Source organism: Rattus norvegicus, chromosome 17, assembly GCF_021556685.1.
Source record: "Rattus norvegicus strain SHRSP/BbbUtx chromosome 17, alternate assembly SHRSP_T2T, whole genome shotgun sequence".
Classification (NCBI taxonomy): domain Eukaryota; kingdom Metazoa; phylum Chordata; class Mammalia; order Rodentia; family Muridae; genus Rattus; species Rattus norvegicus.
The window spans coordinates 17,400,730-17,416,390 of NC_141550.1; the positions used below are offsets into that span (position 1 = coordinate 17,400,730).

The 15,661-nt window shown below is 46.5% G+C and overlaps 1 protein-coding gene across 3 annotated transcripts in view; it reads right to left on the minus strand.

Moving 5' to 3' along the window:
- The window catches only part of Rnf144b (ring finger protein 144B), a 150,007-nt gene that overhangs the window by 26,718 nt on the left and 107,628 nt on the right, over nt 1-15,661 (minus strand). For all 3 annotated transcript variants that reach the window (XM_087591245.1, NM_001108881.3, NM_001443855.1), the window contains 1 exon segment: nt 2,185-2,289. In XM_087591245.1, the coding sequence (XP_087447371.1) occupies nt 2,185-2,289 (105 nt within the window).

Consider the following 15,661-nt stretch of genomic DNA (forward strand, 5'->3'; position numbering starts at 1 on the left):
TACCATGAGAGGTCCAGGATGACACTGTACGACCTGGCTCTCCATAGTGACAGAGAGGCTCTGCTCTAGGCTGTCAACCGGGTAGCCATTAAGCATGAATGGCTATGAACACTTCAAAGCCATGATTGAGTATCGTACTGGAAGAATTAAGTGTCTTTTATATTCTTTTAATTAATCTACAATTCGACATCATCCACACCGCACTGGCCAGACTGGGTCTAGATTCATAAACTTTGTTTTTAAGCTTCAACCAAAGTGTTCGTTTGTGTTCATTTACAGATATTTTTTCCATATAGGAATTAAGCAAGATTTCACCCAAACCCAGCTTTTGCAGCCTATTTTATATCTCTCGTGTTTCACTTGCATAATGATCTGCCTCATTATATGTTTATGACCTCTTGGCTAGGTCAGAAGCTCCCCCAGGATGCTGCTCTTGTGCCTGGGCCTCAACTCAGTACCAGGCGGGGGAGGGGGAGGGAGGTTGCGAGGGGGGTTGGGGGATTGCTGGGGCGGGAATCAGGGTACCTGTACCTGACCCTCTCTCTATTTATACTTGGACAAGTAAGACATCAGAGGAAAGAGTCGGAAAGGACAATGCCAAAGCCAATGCTCTCAAACGGTGGGGCCTCATTTTAAGAACAATTCTGTTGGGCCGGAGAGATGGCTCAGCAGTTAAGGGCAGTGGCTGCTCTTCCAGAGGTCCTGAGTTCAGTTCCCAGCAACCACATGGTGGCTCACAACCATCTGTAATGGGATCTGATGCCCTCTTCTATCCGGTACCTTCTTTGGTCATGCAAAAGAAAGCACTCATTTACATAAATAAATAAACCTTAAAACAACAACAACAAAACCAGCTTCCGTTACACAGCACAGTGTCTGGAGCCCCAGGTGTCTAGTTTGCCAAGCCTCTGTTTCTTCCTTCCCTTACTCGCTGCAAAGCACTGAGGTCAGCAGTGGTCCTTGGGGGGGTGGAGGGGGGAGGATGGACACCTTCAGTATCTTCCTTTTAGCAAAACTTAGACTTCATTGTTTTCTTAAGATGAGTCAGTTCTACATCAACCTTACTTATAGCCATGTGTCATAAACTGCACACAGGGCAGGAGTAATTAGAGCACTATCTCCCTGCTTTTCTTACAAGGCAAAGGGTATGATTTTTAAGAAAAGAAAAGAAAGTGTGTGCATTCAGAAAGATATATACGCACGCACACGCACACAGGTATCTGCCTGTATGTGTATTTATGTCCACCCACACACCACCGAGCTTCTCCACACATCACACTCCTGAGTCATTTGCTGTATATCTCTTCTCCCTCCTCTGTTCGCCCTTAATGCTATGTGATTGTGGAACAGGAGAACTGGATTAGAATTCCAGTTCTTTCTGGATCGGTCCCTGGAGGTATGTCAGTCGCTTACAGCCCCTGGACTTTAGTTTCCCTATCTAAGAAAACACCTGACTTTGCGAGGCTTGTGGGGAGGATTAGGTAATGCACGGGACAAGGAAGGCCAGGAGGAAAGCCTGGGGCCGTGCAGGTGTCCCATCAGGTGTCCCCTGCTTATCCATCGGTTTCTAGGGAGCCCAATCAGAAGATTACACATTCTCTTAGACAAGAGTTCATTATGCTCGGGTGAACAGACACTGAAGAGCCAGAGGCAGATTTCAGGGCAGCTGAGAGGAGGAATCAGAAGAACAAAAAAAGAGGAGATAAACCGTAAACCCGGAGAGATGGGAAAACCTGCTCCAAGAGGATAGACTTGTCTGATGCCCAAGGCAGCCCAGCTGCAAGGCCTCTGTCTCTGCTCTACGGAAATCTTTCGACCTCAGACGACCTCTGCAGAAAGCTACCTTAAGAAACAAACACACAGAACCGCAATCATTTACATACCATATAACTCACTAACTTAAGCACCCTCCAAGCCCCGCTTTTGACCCGTTTCCTTTCTAGCATCTTTGCCTGTTTTAAGAGCTTCTACAACACACACGAAGGCATCCACAAACAGAACTGAGATAAACGGCCGAGCTCACAGCCTGTATAAGGATTCCAGCTCCGTGTGGCGATAAAACACTCCTTTAGAAAGTTAGCCTCTGTGTTCTGTCGCTATCTCCCTAGTAGGCAGTACTTAAGGGCCAAGATGTAGGAACTCCATCCGCAGCGGGGAAGGAGAGGTCATGGCGTGCATCCGTACCTCGGCTTCCTGCAGGGTCCCGTGGTTTAGGCACACCATGTCAGGACAAGTGATAGGAGAGCCACATCCTTCTCGGATTGACAGCACCATGTACTGTTTCAGGCACTACAAAAAAAACAAAACAAAAAAAAAAAAACAAATAAATGAAATGAAATAAACAAAAGCAGATACTTTAAACTCCGCACCCGTTACAGTAGCACAAGGGTTACATAAGAGAACGTCCACTGCCTCTTCCTAAATTGGCCGTCCTGGCGTTCTTGTACCCAGGAAACATACATAAGTTATCCTAAGTGCAGGTACTGTAGAGCCAGCGCTTTGGAAAGAACGCAGAGCCAGGCGATTAATTGTACGCGACTTCATCTTAAGAGTTTATTCAAGTCGGATTCCGTTCGTTCATTCAGTCTGTCCACCGTAGACTGGGAAAATGAGGAAATGCTTTCGCATTCACAGCAAAGACCTTCGTGTCTTCTTTCTTTTCAAAGGTTGTGCCTGGGCTGGAGAGGTGACTCAGTGGTTAAGAGCACTGACTGCTCTTCCAGAGGTCCTGAGTTCAATTCCCAGCAACCACAAGGTGGCTCACAATGGGATCTGATGCCCTCTTCTGGTGCCATTGTTCTCATATACATAAAATAAATAGATTTTAAAAAAGAAAATCAAACTTATCAACAATTCAGATGGAGGCTTCTTTAATTTAGATTTATTTTATGTGGCTGAGTGTTTTGCTTGCATATGTGTACTGCACCATGAGTGTCACCAGAGGTCAGAAGTGGGTGTCGGGTCCCCTGGAACCAAAGTTACGGATGGTTATGAACTACCATGTGGGTGCTCAGAACCCAACCCAATCCTCTGCAAGCATAACACGGGCTTTTAACCACTCAGCCGTCTCTCCAGCATCCCCAAATCTGTTTTATTTGTGGATCACTCTGGTGCATTTGCCTGAGAGTAGAATGGAACTCACTCCCGAGCCCTGCAACTGAGTTATCCAAACAGGATCCAAACAGTGGTTAAGAGCACTGTCTGTTCTTCCAGGGGTCCTGAGTTCAAGTCCCAGCAACCACATGGTGGCTCGCAACCATCTGTAATGAGATCTGATGCCCCCTTCTGGTGTGTGTGAAGACAGTAACCGTGAATTCACATACATTAAATTAATAATAATAATAATAATAATAATAATAATAATAATAAATAAAGCAGTGCCATGCATCATTACATAAACCATTGAATAAAGGTCCGTGGACAGGGTGTTTCACAGAATTGTGAAATCTATGGCATCCATTGACCTCTTGAAATTAATGTTTTCCACGTGAAGATGAAGCCCCGGCGTCGCTGTTGTAGCTCTTTAAAAGCATATGTTTTTCTAGTTGAAAAGACTGCTGGACACACTGATGACTCGATAGCCAGGGCCAACAACCGAAGCCAGATGTGTCTCTCTCCCGAAGTCTCTTCCCCTCCCGAAGAATAAATGTCTTCAGTCACACAAAACCCAGAAACTAACTTCAACATCCATCGTGAACTATTCAGAGAAACTTTGCTGAATCCGTACGGTGGTACGCTGCAAAATCACGGGAGAGATTTTTCTAATGGCAGTGAGAAGGCATGAGAGCCTGCCTGCGACACAGTATGACAGAGAGAGAACAGGCACCGGGGAGCAGATTCCACCCCAGTCGCTCTTACCCTGTGAATGGCCTCGTGGTAGATACTAAATATTAACTTTTACTTTCATGTTCAAGAAATGGGTAACAATTACTTGCCCTGAGATTTTCGGTGGTAAAGCGTGACTCAGTCCCAGGGGCAATAGGGGAAAGATCTCTGACCAGCAAAGCCCAGAGGGCCTATACACTGGCTCGCACAAAGGGCGTCGTCCCAAGGGACCCTGCAAAGGGCTGCCTACCAGGCTGTTTCTGGAGTCTTCCCAGGCTCCCATCAGCCACATGCTTCCAATATTATTGTCTTGGCCCTCTTCTGCCAGATGCCACTCACAGAAACTGAGGTAAACAGACTCTAAAAATACATGTTCTTCTCCAGGCCCAAGGGAAAAGAGCATGAGGGAAACAGAGTGGTGCCGTTGATAACCTGAGCACAGCGGCTGAGGTGGACACCCACTGTCGGTGGGGGAAAGACTCCACCCCAGGACCCAGTTCTCATCATGTTTAAACTTCCCTGACTCCCTGCAAGGAACCAGTTAAGACACCTGGGGTAGAGAAACTGAATGCACAGAAAAAGTGTACGAACCAGCACATATGTCCCACCAGCCGGCAGACAAGCTTCTCCTGGGGACTTTTCAGGGGTAGAGAAAACGCTTAATGGTATATAGTAACTAGAGAGATACCATGAGTGTCTTTATGGGCAAAACAATTACTTAAACTTACACTGCAAATTTGTACAGGTGAAATATTAAGGTTCCCCATTGGCTGTTTAGAGCAGATGTTCCGTTTGCTCATACGAGGTCCGTAATACATCAGGTAATGAATTAAAAGCTTTTCACACAAGCATTCCCATGTCTACAAAACAGACGGCGTGCCTCGACTTTAGGAGAGAAGTTAGAGCTGTGTGCACACTCCTTCCTTTTACTCTAAGAAAGGCTTGTTGGGGGTGGGCGTGTGTACATGTAGGTCATTATGCAGTTGGGAACTCAGAGTGGGCACGCACTTCTCCAAGAAGCAGAGGAAGTCCTTATTGCTACTTCTTACATCTTCCAAGTGCCTTGTAGTCACATCTTCCGTTCACTTTAACTAAAAAATATCACCTCAAGCCCTCCCTTCATTGCTCCCACAGGCTAGAGAGGCACGGAAGAGTCCAAAGCATTTTACAAGAACCACTGTCCACAACAGACAAGCCAAACACAGGGGAACAATGAGCAATTCTGACGGAAAAAGAAAAAACACGACACCTAGCTTACGTATAAAAAGAAACACGGGGCTGGGGATTTAGCTCAGTGGTAGAGCACTTGCCTAGCAATCGCAAGGCCCTGGGTTCGGTCCCCAGCTCCGGGGGGTAAAAAAAAAAAAGAAGCACATAAAACACCGCCATTGTCACCTTTAACAGGTGCAGATCATTCAACGTGAGCAGATGGCAGATCTTGCAATTTTCTCCACGGTCAACAAAGTCCGAGGAGATGTTTCATAAACAGCATTTCAAAAGCCTGTATGACTCACTGAAAGGGAGAATTGTTTCTTTTGTGCAGTTCCCTTTCACATACATGGCTTGACAGAGCAGAGACAAATACTTTAAAGACCACATGGGTCATAAATAATATCAGAGACTACTCTTCCAGCTCGCTGCACAGCCCTCAAGGATTCCGATAGGATGTGGTCGAGCGTTTAGCCACCGAGCACATGGGGAGCCAGGTGATTTGTATTGTTCCTTCCAGCTTGTCCCGTGACTTATGTCAATGGAATTTTTCAAGGAAGAGTTTTTTCCAGGGTTGGTGCTCACGCTGTATCAAAGGACATGGCGTTCTTCATAAGGTGTTTTCCCTGGCCATAGAGGCATGGCAAAGAGTTTGCTTGCCAAGTACCCGCCTAAGAGCCAACTATGGGAGTAGACAAAGCAGTCGTAGATACACAGACGATGCACAGTGATGGCTAGCTGGCTAGATTACAGATAATAGACAGTTGGTAGAAATTGATAGATGATAGGTTATTGATGTCATTAACGTTAATGATAGAGGATTAACGGATTACAGATGACAGGTAGATGATAGATAACTGATGACAGGTAGACAGGTAATATATAGATGACTGGGAGAAAGACAGTCAGACTGATGGGTGGCAGATGATGTATTGTGTTCGTGTGTATGTGTGTGTGTGTGTGTGTGTGTGTGTGTGTGTGTTCTTGGCTGTACTGTTCACTGCCTCCCAGAGCGTCTATCCATTCTACCTTGTGAGAAAGGCCTTCCCGGATAGAAGACCTTTACCTTGTCTTCTGTGGGATCCGAGGACAGACAAGGCCACGCTCAGACACACCCACCGGACTCTGAATCCCCCTGTGAGCATTATCACCCTGCTTTGATGGTTGTAGCTTTGTAGTGAGTTCTGTAACCTGGAGGTGTGCTCCCTGACTTTGTTTTTCTTTTCTGAGATTCTCTGCGTTGTTCTAGTTGTTTGTTTATAGCTCGAGTGGCCGCATGAACAGCATTGAGTGTTCAGATCAAGTGCCTCTCCGTTCATTTGGCCTCTCTTACCAAGAACGCGTATTTTCCAGAGTATATGCTTCACATATCTTCATCCATTCCTCGGTCTTTTGGTCCTTTGGAAATGATTGTAAATGGAGTTTCTTTCACAATTCCATTATATCAATCCTTGATAGGATGAAGAAATGCTGTTGACCTTTGTACATGGTTCTTGTCTTCTGCCGCCTTGCTAATCTGGTCCCTGAGATTTTAAATCTGGGGTGATGGTAAGGTGCAGTCGTGCTGAGAACCCTGTGTCCTGCACCATCTGACCCCGCCCCCACCCCGCGCCCACCCTAAGTATCACTCTGGGAGATGCAGTTATGCCTGTCACTGCCCTGTGTGTGGCTTGGCCATGGTAACTGAAATGAACCTCAGAGAGAGGCGTCCTCTCCATCGCTATCCACCATGGAAATAAGCATGAGCCAGTTCCAGGCAAAGGGGGGAAGGAAGCTTAAAGGGGAAACTACATATACAACACTGAAGCGCTTTTAATTTAAATAGCCTTAAATACTTTAAAGAGGTTCTGCTTACTTTTTCTGGAAAGGGGGTACCGAGGTCCACCTCGGAAGTCTGAACAGTCAATGTGGTAAACTAAATCTGGGCTCCACTCAGAAGTGTGTCTGGTTCCCACTGATGGCGAACAATCAGATGCTTCATCTCAAGCGATCACAAAATACCTACATCTAGAGACGAGGATAACTGCTCCAACCCTCACTACAAGCGATGAGAAACTGGAAGAACACTCCCCCAGAGCGAACGCCTCTCACGGTGGATTCCTGTTTCCCACACAGGTGACTCAAGAACTCTCCCGGGGACCTCAGGGGCTTTCCTTCTGCCCCATCGGGGCTTAATCTCTTACCGAATCCTACTCTAGTCCAAAGATAGCAAGCTCAGCTGCTACCTTTGACATACAGAAAACTCTCATGGCTCACGGAGAGAAAAAACTAAAGGGCTTGCCAAGTTTACATCTTTCCATTTCCCCCAAGTAAGCATTACCCTCGGAGCCCCAGCCCTCGGCTGGCACAGGAGCACCAGCACAGACCTGGCACAGGCAGTGGGAGTGAGCAGTGCCCCCTATTCCACAGGGCTATGCTCTCCTGTCTCCTCCTCCCCTGTCCTCCTCTCATCAGAGTCCTGACCTAAACTCTTACGCAGGGCCTCTCAGCCTCTCAGATGTGAACGTGGTCTCAGTAATAAGAAGGGAAACAGAACTCAAATTGATAAAGGTTCAGAAAAACCTCCTCAGCCATGATGAAATAGGATACAACCATTCAGGGTCCCGTTCGAAACTCAGAATGGATTGGATACCACGTCACAGGATAAACTTTTGCCGCTCGGCTAACTCTCATGGCTCCGCCCTCACCAACGTCCTTGGAATTCATTTTGGTATCAGGATGAGGTGGAGTGACTTCCAAGGGGGACTGGAGGTCCCTGGGGGTGTCAACTACCTCTGCCACAGTATGCTGATGTCACCACAAGCCAACCACTGGAACCAGCAGAGCGCCTACACAATAGATCTCCTGCATCAGTTAATCGGTTAATCATCTCAGGCATTCAGCTAGTGATAGGAAGGTGACAAACAGAGCTTACATCTGAAAATCCCTCCCTGTGCTTTCACAGAAACTCCGAAACCGGTATCAGTCCATCTCGCATGGACCACATGAGTAAATTTAGCCTCGATTGTCATGACTAATAATTATGGAATTTGTGGTTTAAACCAACATCTGATTGGGACTGTTATCCTTCTGTGTTTTCCTACTATACTTTAAAAAATTATTTAAAAAAATTTAACATTAAAAAAAATTTTTTTTTAAAGGATTTATTTATTATATATGAGTACACTGTAGCTGTCTTCAGACACACCAGAAGAGGGCATCAGATCTCATTACAGATGGTTGTGAGCCACCATGTGGTTGCTGGGATTTGAACTCAGGACCTCTGGAAGAGCAGTCAGTGCTCTTAACCGCTGAGCCATCTCTCCAGCCCAAAAAAAAATTTTTTTTTTTTTTTTTACATTCAATATATTTTGATCACGTTCCTTCCCCTCCTCCAAGTCCCCCCAGATACTTCCTACTTCCATCCCCAGGGAACTTTCAAGTTCTCTAAAGCACAGTTTTGCTTATGTTTAACTCTTCGCATCACGGATAAAAGGGTAGCCGGCCAAGCAGGAAAACCAGTCAGGGGCTGGTAGAGAACTCCTTACCAAGCCACTAGGGTTAGTTTATCATTCTCTTCCCAACTTCTCTAAGCCTATCATCAGTCTAGATTCTACCCCTGCACTGGTGCAGTGGGATCCACAGAGCGAAAGGCGGCCATCAGAGGTCCCTGATGCAGCTTTAGGGAGTAGAGCCCGAGATAGAGGAGGCAGGGTGTGGGAGCGTGTGGGGACCCAACCAAACCCCAAGGAAGAGGTCAGCAGAAGTTTCCTGAGGGACAGACACCAGAGGATGTACTGGAGATTGTTTGATGACGGTGTTGGTGGGACCCTGCGTGTCCCAAGGAGGAGGGTCAGTTTTGTGTGGGGGTTGGGGGAGAGGCAACAAAGACACTGAAGCAAAAGACAACAGGCAGCAACTAGGCAGAGGGTCATGAGGACAGTGCCAAGGGAAAGAAAGACCGAGCTGCTGGAGGCTTTATTTGCGAGAAGGGTGATGAGGTTGGGTTTGGAATCGGGTGGGAGATGGGCAGAAAGCGAGCACGCTGGAGGAGGACAGGGAAGGGAAGCAGGCAGCAAGGAGGCCTTGGGCAGCATCAGGCCTCTCAACTTCTGAGGTATGATAGACCCCATCTTTAACGTCTGGTGTACATAAGTCGTTTTTATGTCCCGTTTCTCCTCTTCGTTACCCGTCAGGGCAGTGATGTCAGGTTTCTTAAGGTGTTACTCTTCTTACCCAGTCACCAAGATAAGAATGCCCACGTCCCTGTTGAAGTGTGTCCTTTGCTGACCGCTCCTACCTCTCAACAGGAGCCAACTGGTGCCTCACGTCTCTCCTAGAGCACCCTTCCCTCCTTCCTTTGCTGTTTTAGTGCACTAGCTAGGGATGCTATGGTCTGGTTGAGGCACTCCATCCCTTGTTTGACCCACACGTCCTTAGCTCTGAGACATGGCCGGCTCTTCTAAGCCACCGTCAGTTCTGGCTTGGGTTGTTATATTTGCGCTCAGTGTTCGTGACATTTCACAACACCGTACATAATAGAGAAGGACTCATGGGAGGAAGGGCGTGTTTGGGCTCACGGTTGAGTTTTTATGCATCCTAGCTAGAAGAGAGGCATGGTGGTGGGAGCGGCTCAGTCTGTGTCAGCTTGCTCAGAAAATGGCGGTCACGAAACGAGAACTAGTCTGCAGCCAGGAGGCTAGGCAAAGCAGATTACCCTGTTCTTAAGAAGGCTCTCTTTCTGACTCTTTTGTCTCTGTCTCTCTTCCTCCCTCCTCTCCCTCTATTTGAGACACTGGGCATTGATCCTTTCCCATCCTCTCATTGGGACTATCCTCCCCCACCCCCATACAAGATGTGACTGCACAGAGGCTCACATGTCCATTCATAAATGTTTAACATCCGCATTCGCTTCCTTCTGCCTCAGAACCCAGCAAGCACATTCTCAGCCTAAGACCTTAGAGTGCTTCCCTCTTTTAGGTCTCTACCCCAGTGGTACCTCACCGGTGACACTTCACCTAGAGCAATGGCGAACCCCACGGCACTCCCTGCCTCTCTTGTTCCCCCACCACATGCATGCCCCACTTGGCATGTTGGGAGTGGCATTATTATCTGACTTCTCTATTTACCCAGCATTTTTATTTGAAAAGTGGGCTTTCATGCAATTGTTCACCAGTATGTTCTGAGTCAGAGTCTCCCCTCATACAGGAAATTCTTATTGAATGAAATAAGATTTGAGGCATTCCCTTAAGTGAGGACTTCTGTGTTGGGGTGGGGGAACCCAGGCAACCTAAGGTACCTTCCAATTCTAAGAGAGTGAAGTTTTGACCAAGTCATTAGGTCCCTGGCTGGGACTATGGCCTTCTGCGCGTCTCTCCCTCCATTGTCACATTGTTTACTGCTTACCTTGAATACAGGAGTAGTGAGCACAGGGCCTGGCTGAGATCATGGGTCCAGGAAGCCAGTGCCCTCTTGAGTCATCTCTGACCTATCTCATGCTGTTGCTATTCATTCTTATCCCCCGGATGCCACCTGACCTGGCAGCTGTCTCAGTTCTCAGCAGGAAAACAACATCAAAACCGGCATTTTAAGCCAGAGATTTAACCGTTGGGCACAAAACCCAGCACATAATCATTAAAACAGACATAAACAAAGGGTGCGCCGAGGTCATTTTACACGGCACAGTTAAATTCATCTGGCTGGTGGCCGATTACTCAAAAGCAAAGCTGGGGAGAGCATACATCCAACCTTGGGTATCTGAGAGAGGTGAACTCACGTAGCCTAGACTCAGACCCTACAGGAGGATGGAGAAACAGGAAGCTTCTGTCCATCCATCCAGGATCAATCAAACATGTGGAACTGGGACAGGGGAACGATCAATCAAAGCATTGGGAAAAACCGGAGGTGATGTGGTCAGGAGAACAGAAAAGAACTCTGGGATGTTATCGTGCAATAAGATGCTTCCTTATTTCTTATAGTCCCCGTGAGTTCTAGGCAAAATTCACCGAAAATGGCCGAGCCTTTTCACTGTGTGAAATCCAAACCAAAAAGCAAAACAACAACCACAAAACCACGAAGAAGCCACTGCCTCCAGACTGACAAATAATGACCGCCCCAGAAGATTCCACCAAAGACATGGTCATTCCTCCCACCCTTTACAGCTGCCCTTGCAATGCCATGGTCATTTTTAGAGTTATTGTAATCAATGTGACTACCATATTTCTTTTCAAATCTGTCCTGAACCTGGTGTTTGCTTTGTGAACATCTGTGTGTTGTATGTATTCTGTAGTTGTACATGCTGAAATATTAGCTTGTTTGATAAAAGTATGTACAAAGTATTTTTTGCTAGCCTGATTGTTTAATCTTTTTTTTTTTAAAAAAAGGTTTAAACCTTTAAAAAAAATCCTTTAAACTGGTCCTTATTACATGGTCACAAATAAAGTTGCATTGGGGAGATGGGCAGGGAAAACTAGTCTTGATCTTGAGTGAATTTGGATAGAAACATGAGACCTTTTTTTGTTGCTGTTTTTTTGTTTTCCTCATTAAAATATTTTACTGGTGTTTTATTCTTGTTTTTGTGTTGTGACTCCTGATCTACTTTTGGAATTTAAGTTTAAAAGTGCAGCCATAAGCCACAGTGTACGTGTGTGTGTGTGTGTGTGTGTGTGTGTGTGTGTGTGTGTGTGTGTGAGAGAGAGAGAGAGAGAGAGAGAGGAAGAGAGAGATAGAGAGAGAGAGATAGAGAGAGAGGAAGAGAGAGAGAGAGAGAGAGAGAGAGAGAGAGAGAGAGAGAAAGCACATCCACCTTTTTGGCGAACTGCTGATGAGAAAGACGGTCAAACACATCTTCCCAGCATTCCTTGCTCTGACACAGTTTAAAAGACAGAGCGGCTCTATCTACAGTGGAATGTGGGGCAGGAACAACCGTGGTGCCAGCTTATTTCCAGGTCTGGAAGTGAGTAGCCCCTTCATTAAGATTCCCTCTGATGCCTTCTACACTATCGGACAACAGGCGCTATGAACTCCTCTTGCTCAAAAGCAGAAGTCAGATGGCTTGAACTTGCCCCAAATCTTACACCACTGGATGGCAGAGCCTGACTGAGTCTGGCTCTCCCATGGTTGTGTCTGGGCTCTTTGACACAGCTGTGCTGTCCGGCAGGGGAAGAAGGGAGTGGAGGAGGGCAATAGCATCCTTTCCTAATAAAGGCATCAGCTGGACCCGGGAGAGAAGAACTGCAGGCTCTCGGCTTCGTTCCCATTACCAGCCATGTGCACACATACAAACACACACATAGGCATCCTGAACTGTCTCCCAGACCATCTGAGGGGGAAGTGGGAGGCTTTCCTTAAAGGTCACCCAACAGGCCCTGAAGAAAAGAAGGGCTTGATTGAAAAACTTGTAAGTTCCCTTTTGCTTTTTAAACACTGCAAAATCCATTTGGCTGCAAAAACTGAATAGTAAAAATAAAAAAATGATTCTGACCACCCTGAGCCAATAAAGGGTAATGGAAAAGGTGGGGATATGATTGGACTCTGTTTTCTTTTCACTCAGCGCATCCCGTCTTTAATCTGGAAGGCAACTAGGCCGTGCCCAACATACCAGCTCTTTCCAGGTGAAATTATCTAGGTTATAAAAACAGGCAACAACTGTGCCCTCATTATCCTTCGTTCGTGGCTGACACGGTGTCCAAAGTAAACCGGAGGCCAGCCCTGCCCGCAAGGGAGCAAACCCGTGATTTCCACCACTTCGAAAACTGACTCTTGTCATTTTTTCCCCCTTGTCCAGAACTATCGGAAAGAACAAGTTGCAGGAGCTGTGAATGAGCCGGTTGTGATGGCCATACTTGTAAGCCTGGGGAGGCTGAGGCAGGAGGACTGCCAAAAGTTTGAGGCCAGTCTGGGCTATACACCAAGTACCAGACTAGCCAAGGCTTTACAAAAGAGCTGGAGAAGGTGTGGTGGTTTGAATGAAATAGCCCTCCTAGACTTTTAGGAGTGGCAGTATGGGGGTGTGGCCTTATTGGAGTAGGTGTGGCTTTGCTGAAGGAAGTATGTCCCTGCAGGATACTTTGAGGTTTCAGAAGCTCAAGCCAGACCCAGTGTCTATCTCTGTCTGTCTGTCGTGTCCCCCACCCCACCCCCCACCCCCGTGCCTCATGATCTGGATGTAGAACTCTCTGCTACCTTTCCAGTACTGTGCCTGCCTGTGGGCTGCGATGTTTCCCGCCATGTTGACAATGGCTTAAATCTCTGAACTGTAAGCCAGCCACAATTACATGTGGTCACAGTGTCTCTTACAGCAATAGAAATGCTAACTAAGATAGAAGGAAAGAGTGGATTTTCATGTTTCCATTATTTTTATTGACAAATTAAAACAAAGAAGGGGGGGGAGAGAAACTGTCTGTGTTCTGTCGATTATTAACTTATGACCTTCCTGAGATATTTAGCCTTCAGACCATAAGAAAACCGATGTGGTTTCTCTTATAATCCCAGTATACCTATCCCTTTGACTCCATAGTAACTAAACCCTAGATTCCATCCTGTGAGCAAAGACTGTGCCCATGTCTGTCTATCCTCAGCTTCCCTTGCTTGATCTATGCCTTTCCTCATATGAAAGCCAAGCATGGGGTTCAACGGAAGAAACCATCACCAAGTGCAACAGCCAATGGGATGGTTTCCTGGCCGTGATATGCACGGCTCTCCTTTCTCTGCTGTCATTTACAGCCAGAATTACTCACATTCGATGACCTAAAGCAAGGTCTGCAGAGACCCCGTTGCGGGCTCATCACTAGCTTAAGAAGTGTCGGGGGCTGGAGAGATGGCTCCGTGGTTGTGAGCACTGGCTGCTCTCCCAGAGGATCCAGGCCCAGCTCCCACGTGGCAGCTCGCAACTGTCTGTAACTCCTGGTCTAGGAAATCTGCCGCTCTCTTCTGACCCCCTTGGGCACCAGGTGCACGTGTAGTACCCAGATGTACACGAAAGAAAAGCACTCATACATATAAATTAAAAGAAAAACTTTAAAAATAAAAAAAATAAAAAGTGCCAAAGATTGGGAACGGAACTCAAGTCCTCGGCATAAAAAGCAACAAGTGGGGGCCGGAGAGATGGCTCAGTGGTTAAGAGCACTGACTGCTCTTCCTGAGGTCCTGAGTTCAAATCCCAGCCACCACACGGTGGCTCACAACCATCTGTAATGAGATCTGATGCCCTCTTCTGGTGCATCTGAAGGCAGCTACAGTGTACTCATATACAATAAAATAAAACCTTAAAAAAAAAAAAAGCAACAAGTGCTTTTCAACACTGAGCCACCTCACTAGCGCCTAGATACATTTTGTCCCACGCTCTGTGTAGGAATAAGAAACAAATCTCTAACAGTAAAACACATCCAGCAGTATTTCAGGCAAGCCTGACTCTAATTGCAAATCTACAGACGCCATTGCAATCACACATGCCCAGCTTACTATTTCGGTAGATCACAGGTAATGAGGTATCAGCAGGCCAAGGAAGGTTAATGCTCTTAGGTACAAAAAGTTCCAGAAAATGGAGAAAAAATGGAGGAGTACCAAAAATATCAACCCAGGGGTTGGGGATTTAGCTCAGCGGTAGAGCGCTTGCCTAGCGAGCGCAAGGCCCTGGGTTCGGTCCCCAGCTCCGAAAAAAAAAAAATATATCAAGCCATTTGACTCTCTGCTTTTGAGCCCTCTGGAACAGTAAGGAAGTATGAATCTAGATGACAGAATAGTGTAATTGTTCAAACTCTTAACTCCCAAGTCACTGAAGGAGAAATGAGAAACAGTTGTACTGTTTTTAATTAGAACCTAAAATCTATTGAAACAACAATGTGTCGACATTAGCGTCTTGTAAAGATGAAATGCAACCTTTGGCTGGATCTTCTCCCCAGCATTGAGGCACAAGCTTGAATTCTGCACTATGAACTGGCCTGGCTCAAACTGAATCTCATCTCCTGCCCTTGAACACCAGGCACCCTCACAGGAAAACCTCCATCCTGGTTATCAATAACGTTGCTTCTGATCCATGTGTTCTAAGGAGGGGAAGGGTCAGAAACATGGAAAACAGAGAAACCATCTCTGCTGATGGTCAGGCTCAGAATGCAAGCGAGACCAAAGGAAAATGGTCGCCAGGGATGGCAGGACATCTTCCTCCCTTTCTGTAAAGAAACACATACTGGCTAGAGGAAGGAGTAACATCAGGATGATTCCTAACCCCTCTAAAACTCAGGGTCTTCCCTAGACCCACACCTCTACCCCCCTTTACTGAATTCTAGTTTCCTCTCAAGCCTGGTTTCCCAATCTTGCATCACACTCTCTTGTTTACTGGGTTTGGTGTTTGTTTTGCAGCTCTCTTTGACAGATTGTAACAGCGGTTCTCAGCCTTCCTAACGCTGCAACCCTTTAATACAGTTTCTCATGTTATGGTGACCCCCCCCACCTCCCACACATACACAAACACCAACGATACAAATATTATTTGCTGCTACTTCATAACTGAAATTTTGTTTCTGTTATGAATCGCAATGTATACGCCTGATATACAGGGTATCTGATAGGCAACCCCTGTGGGGGGTCATGACCCACAGGTTTATAAACTCTCAAGAGCAAAGATCTTTATTGGGTTTTGTTTCTATGA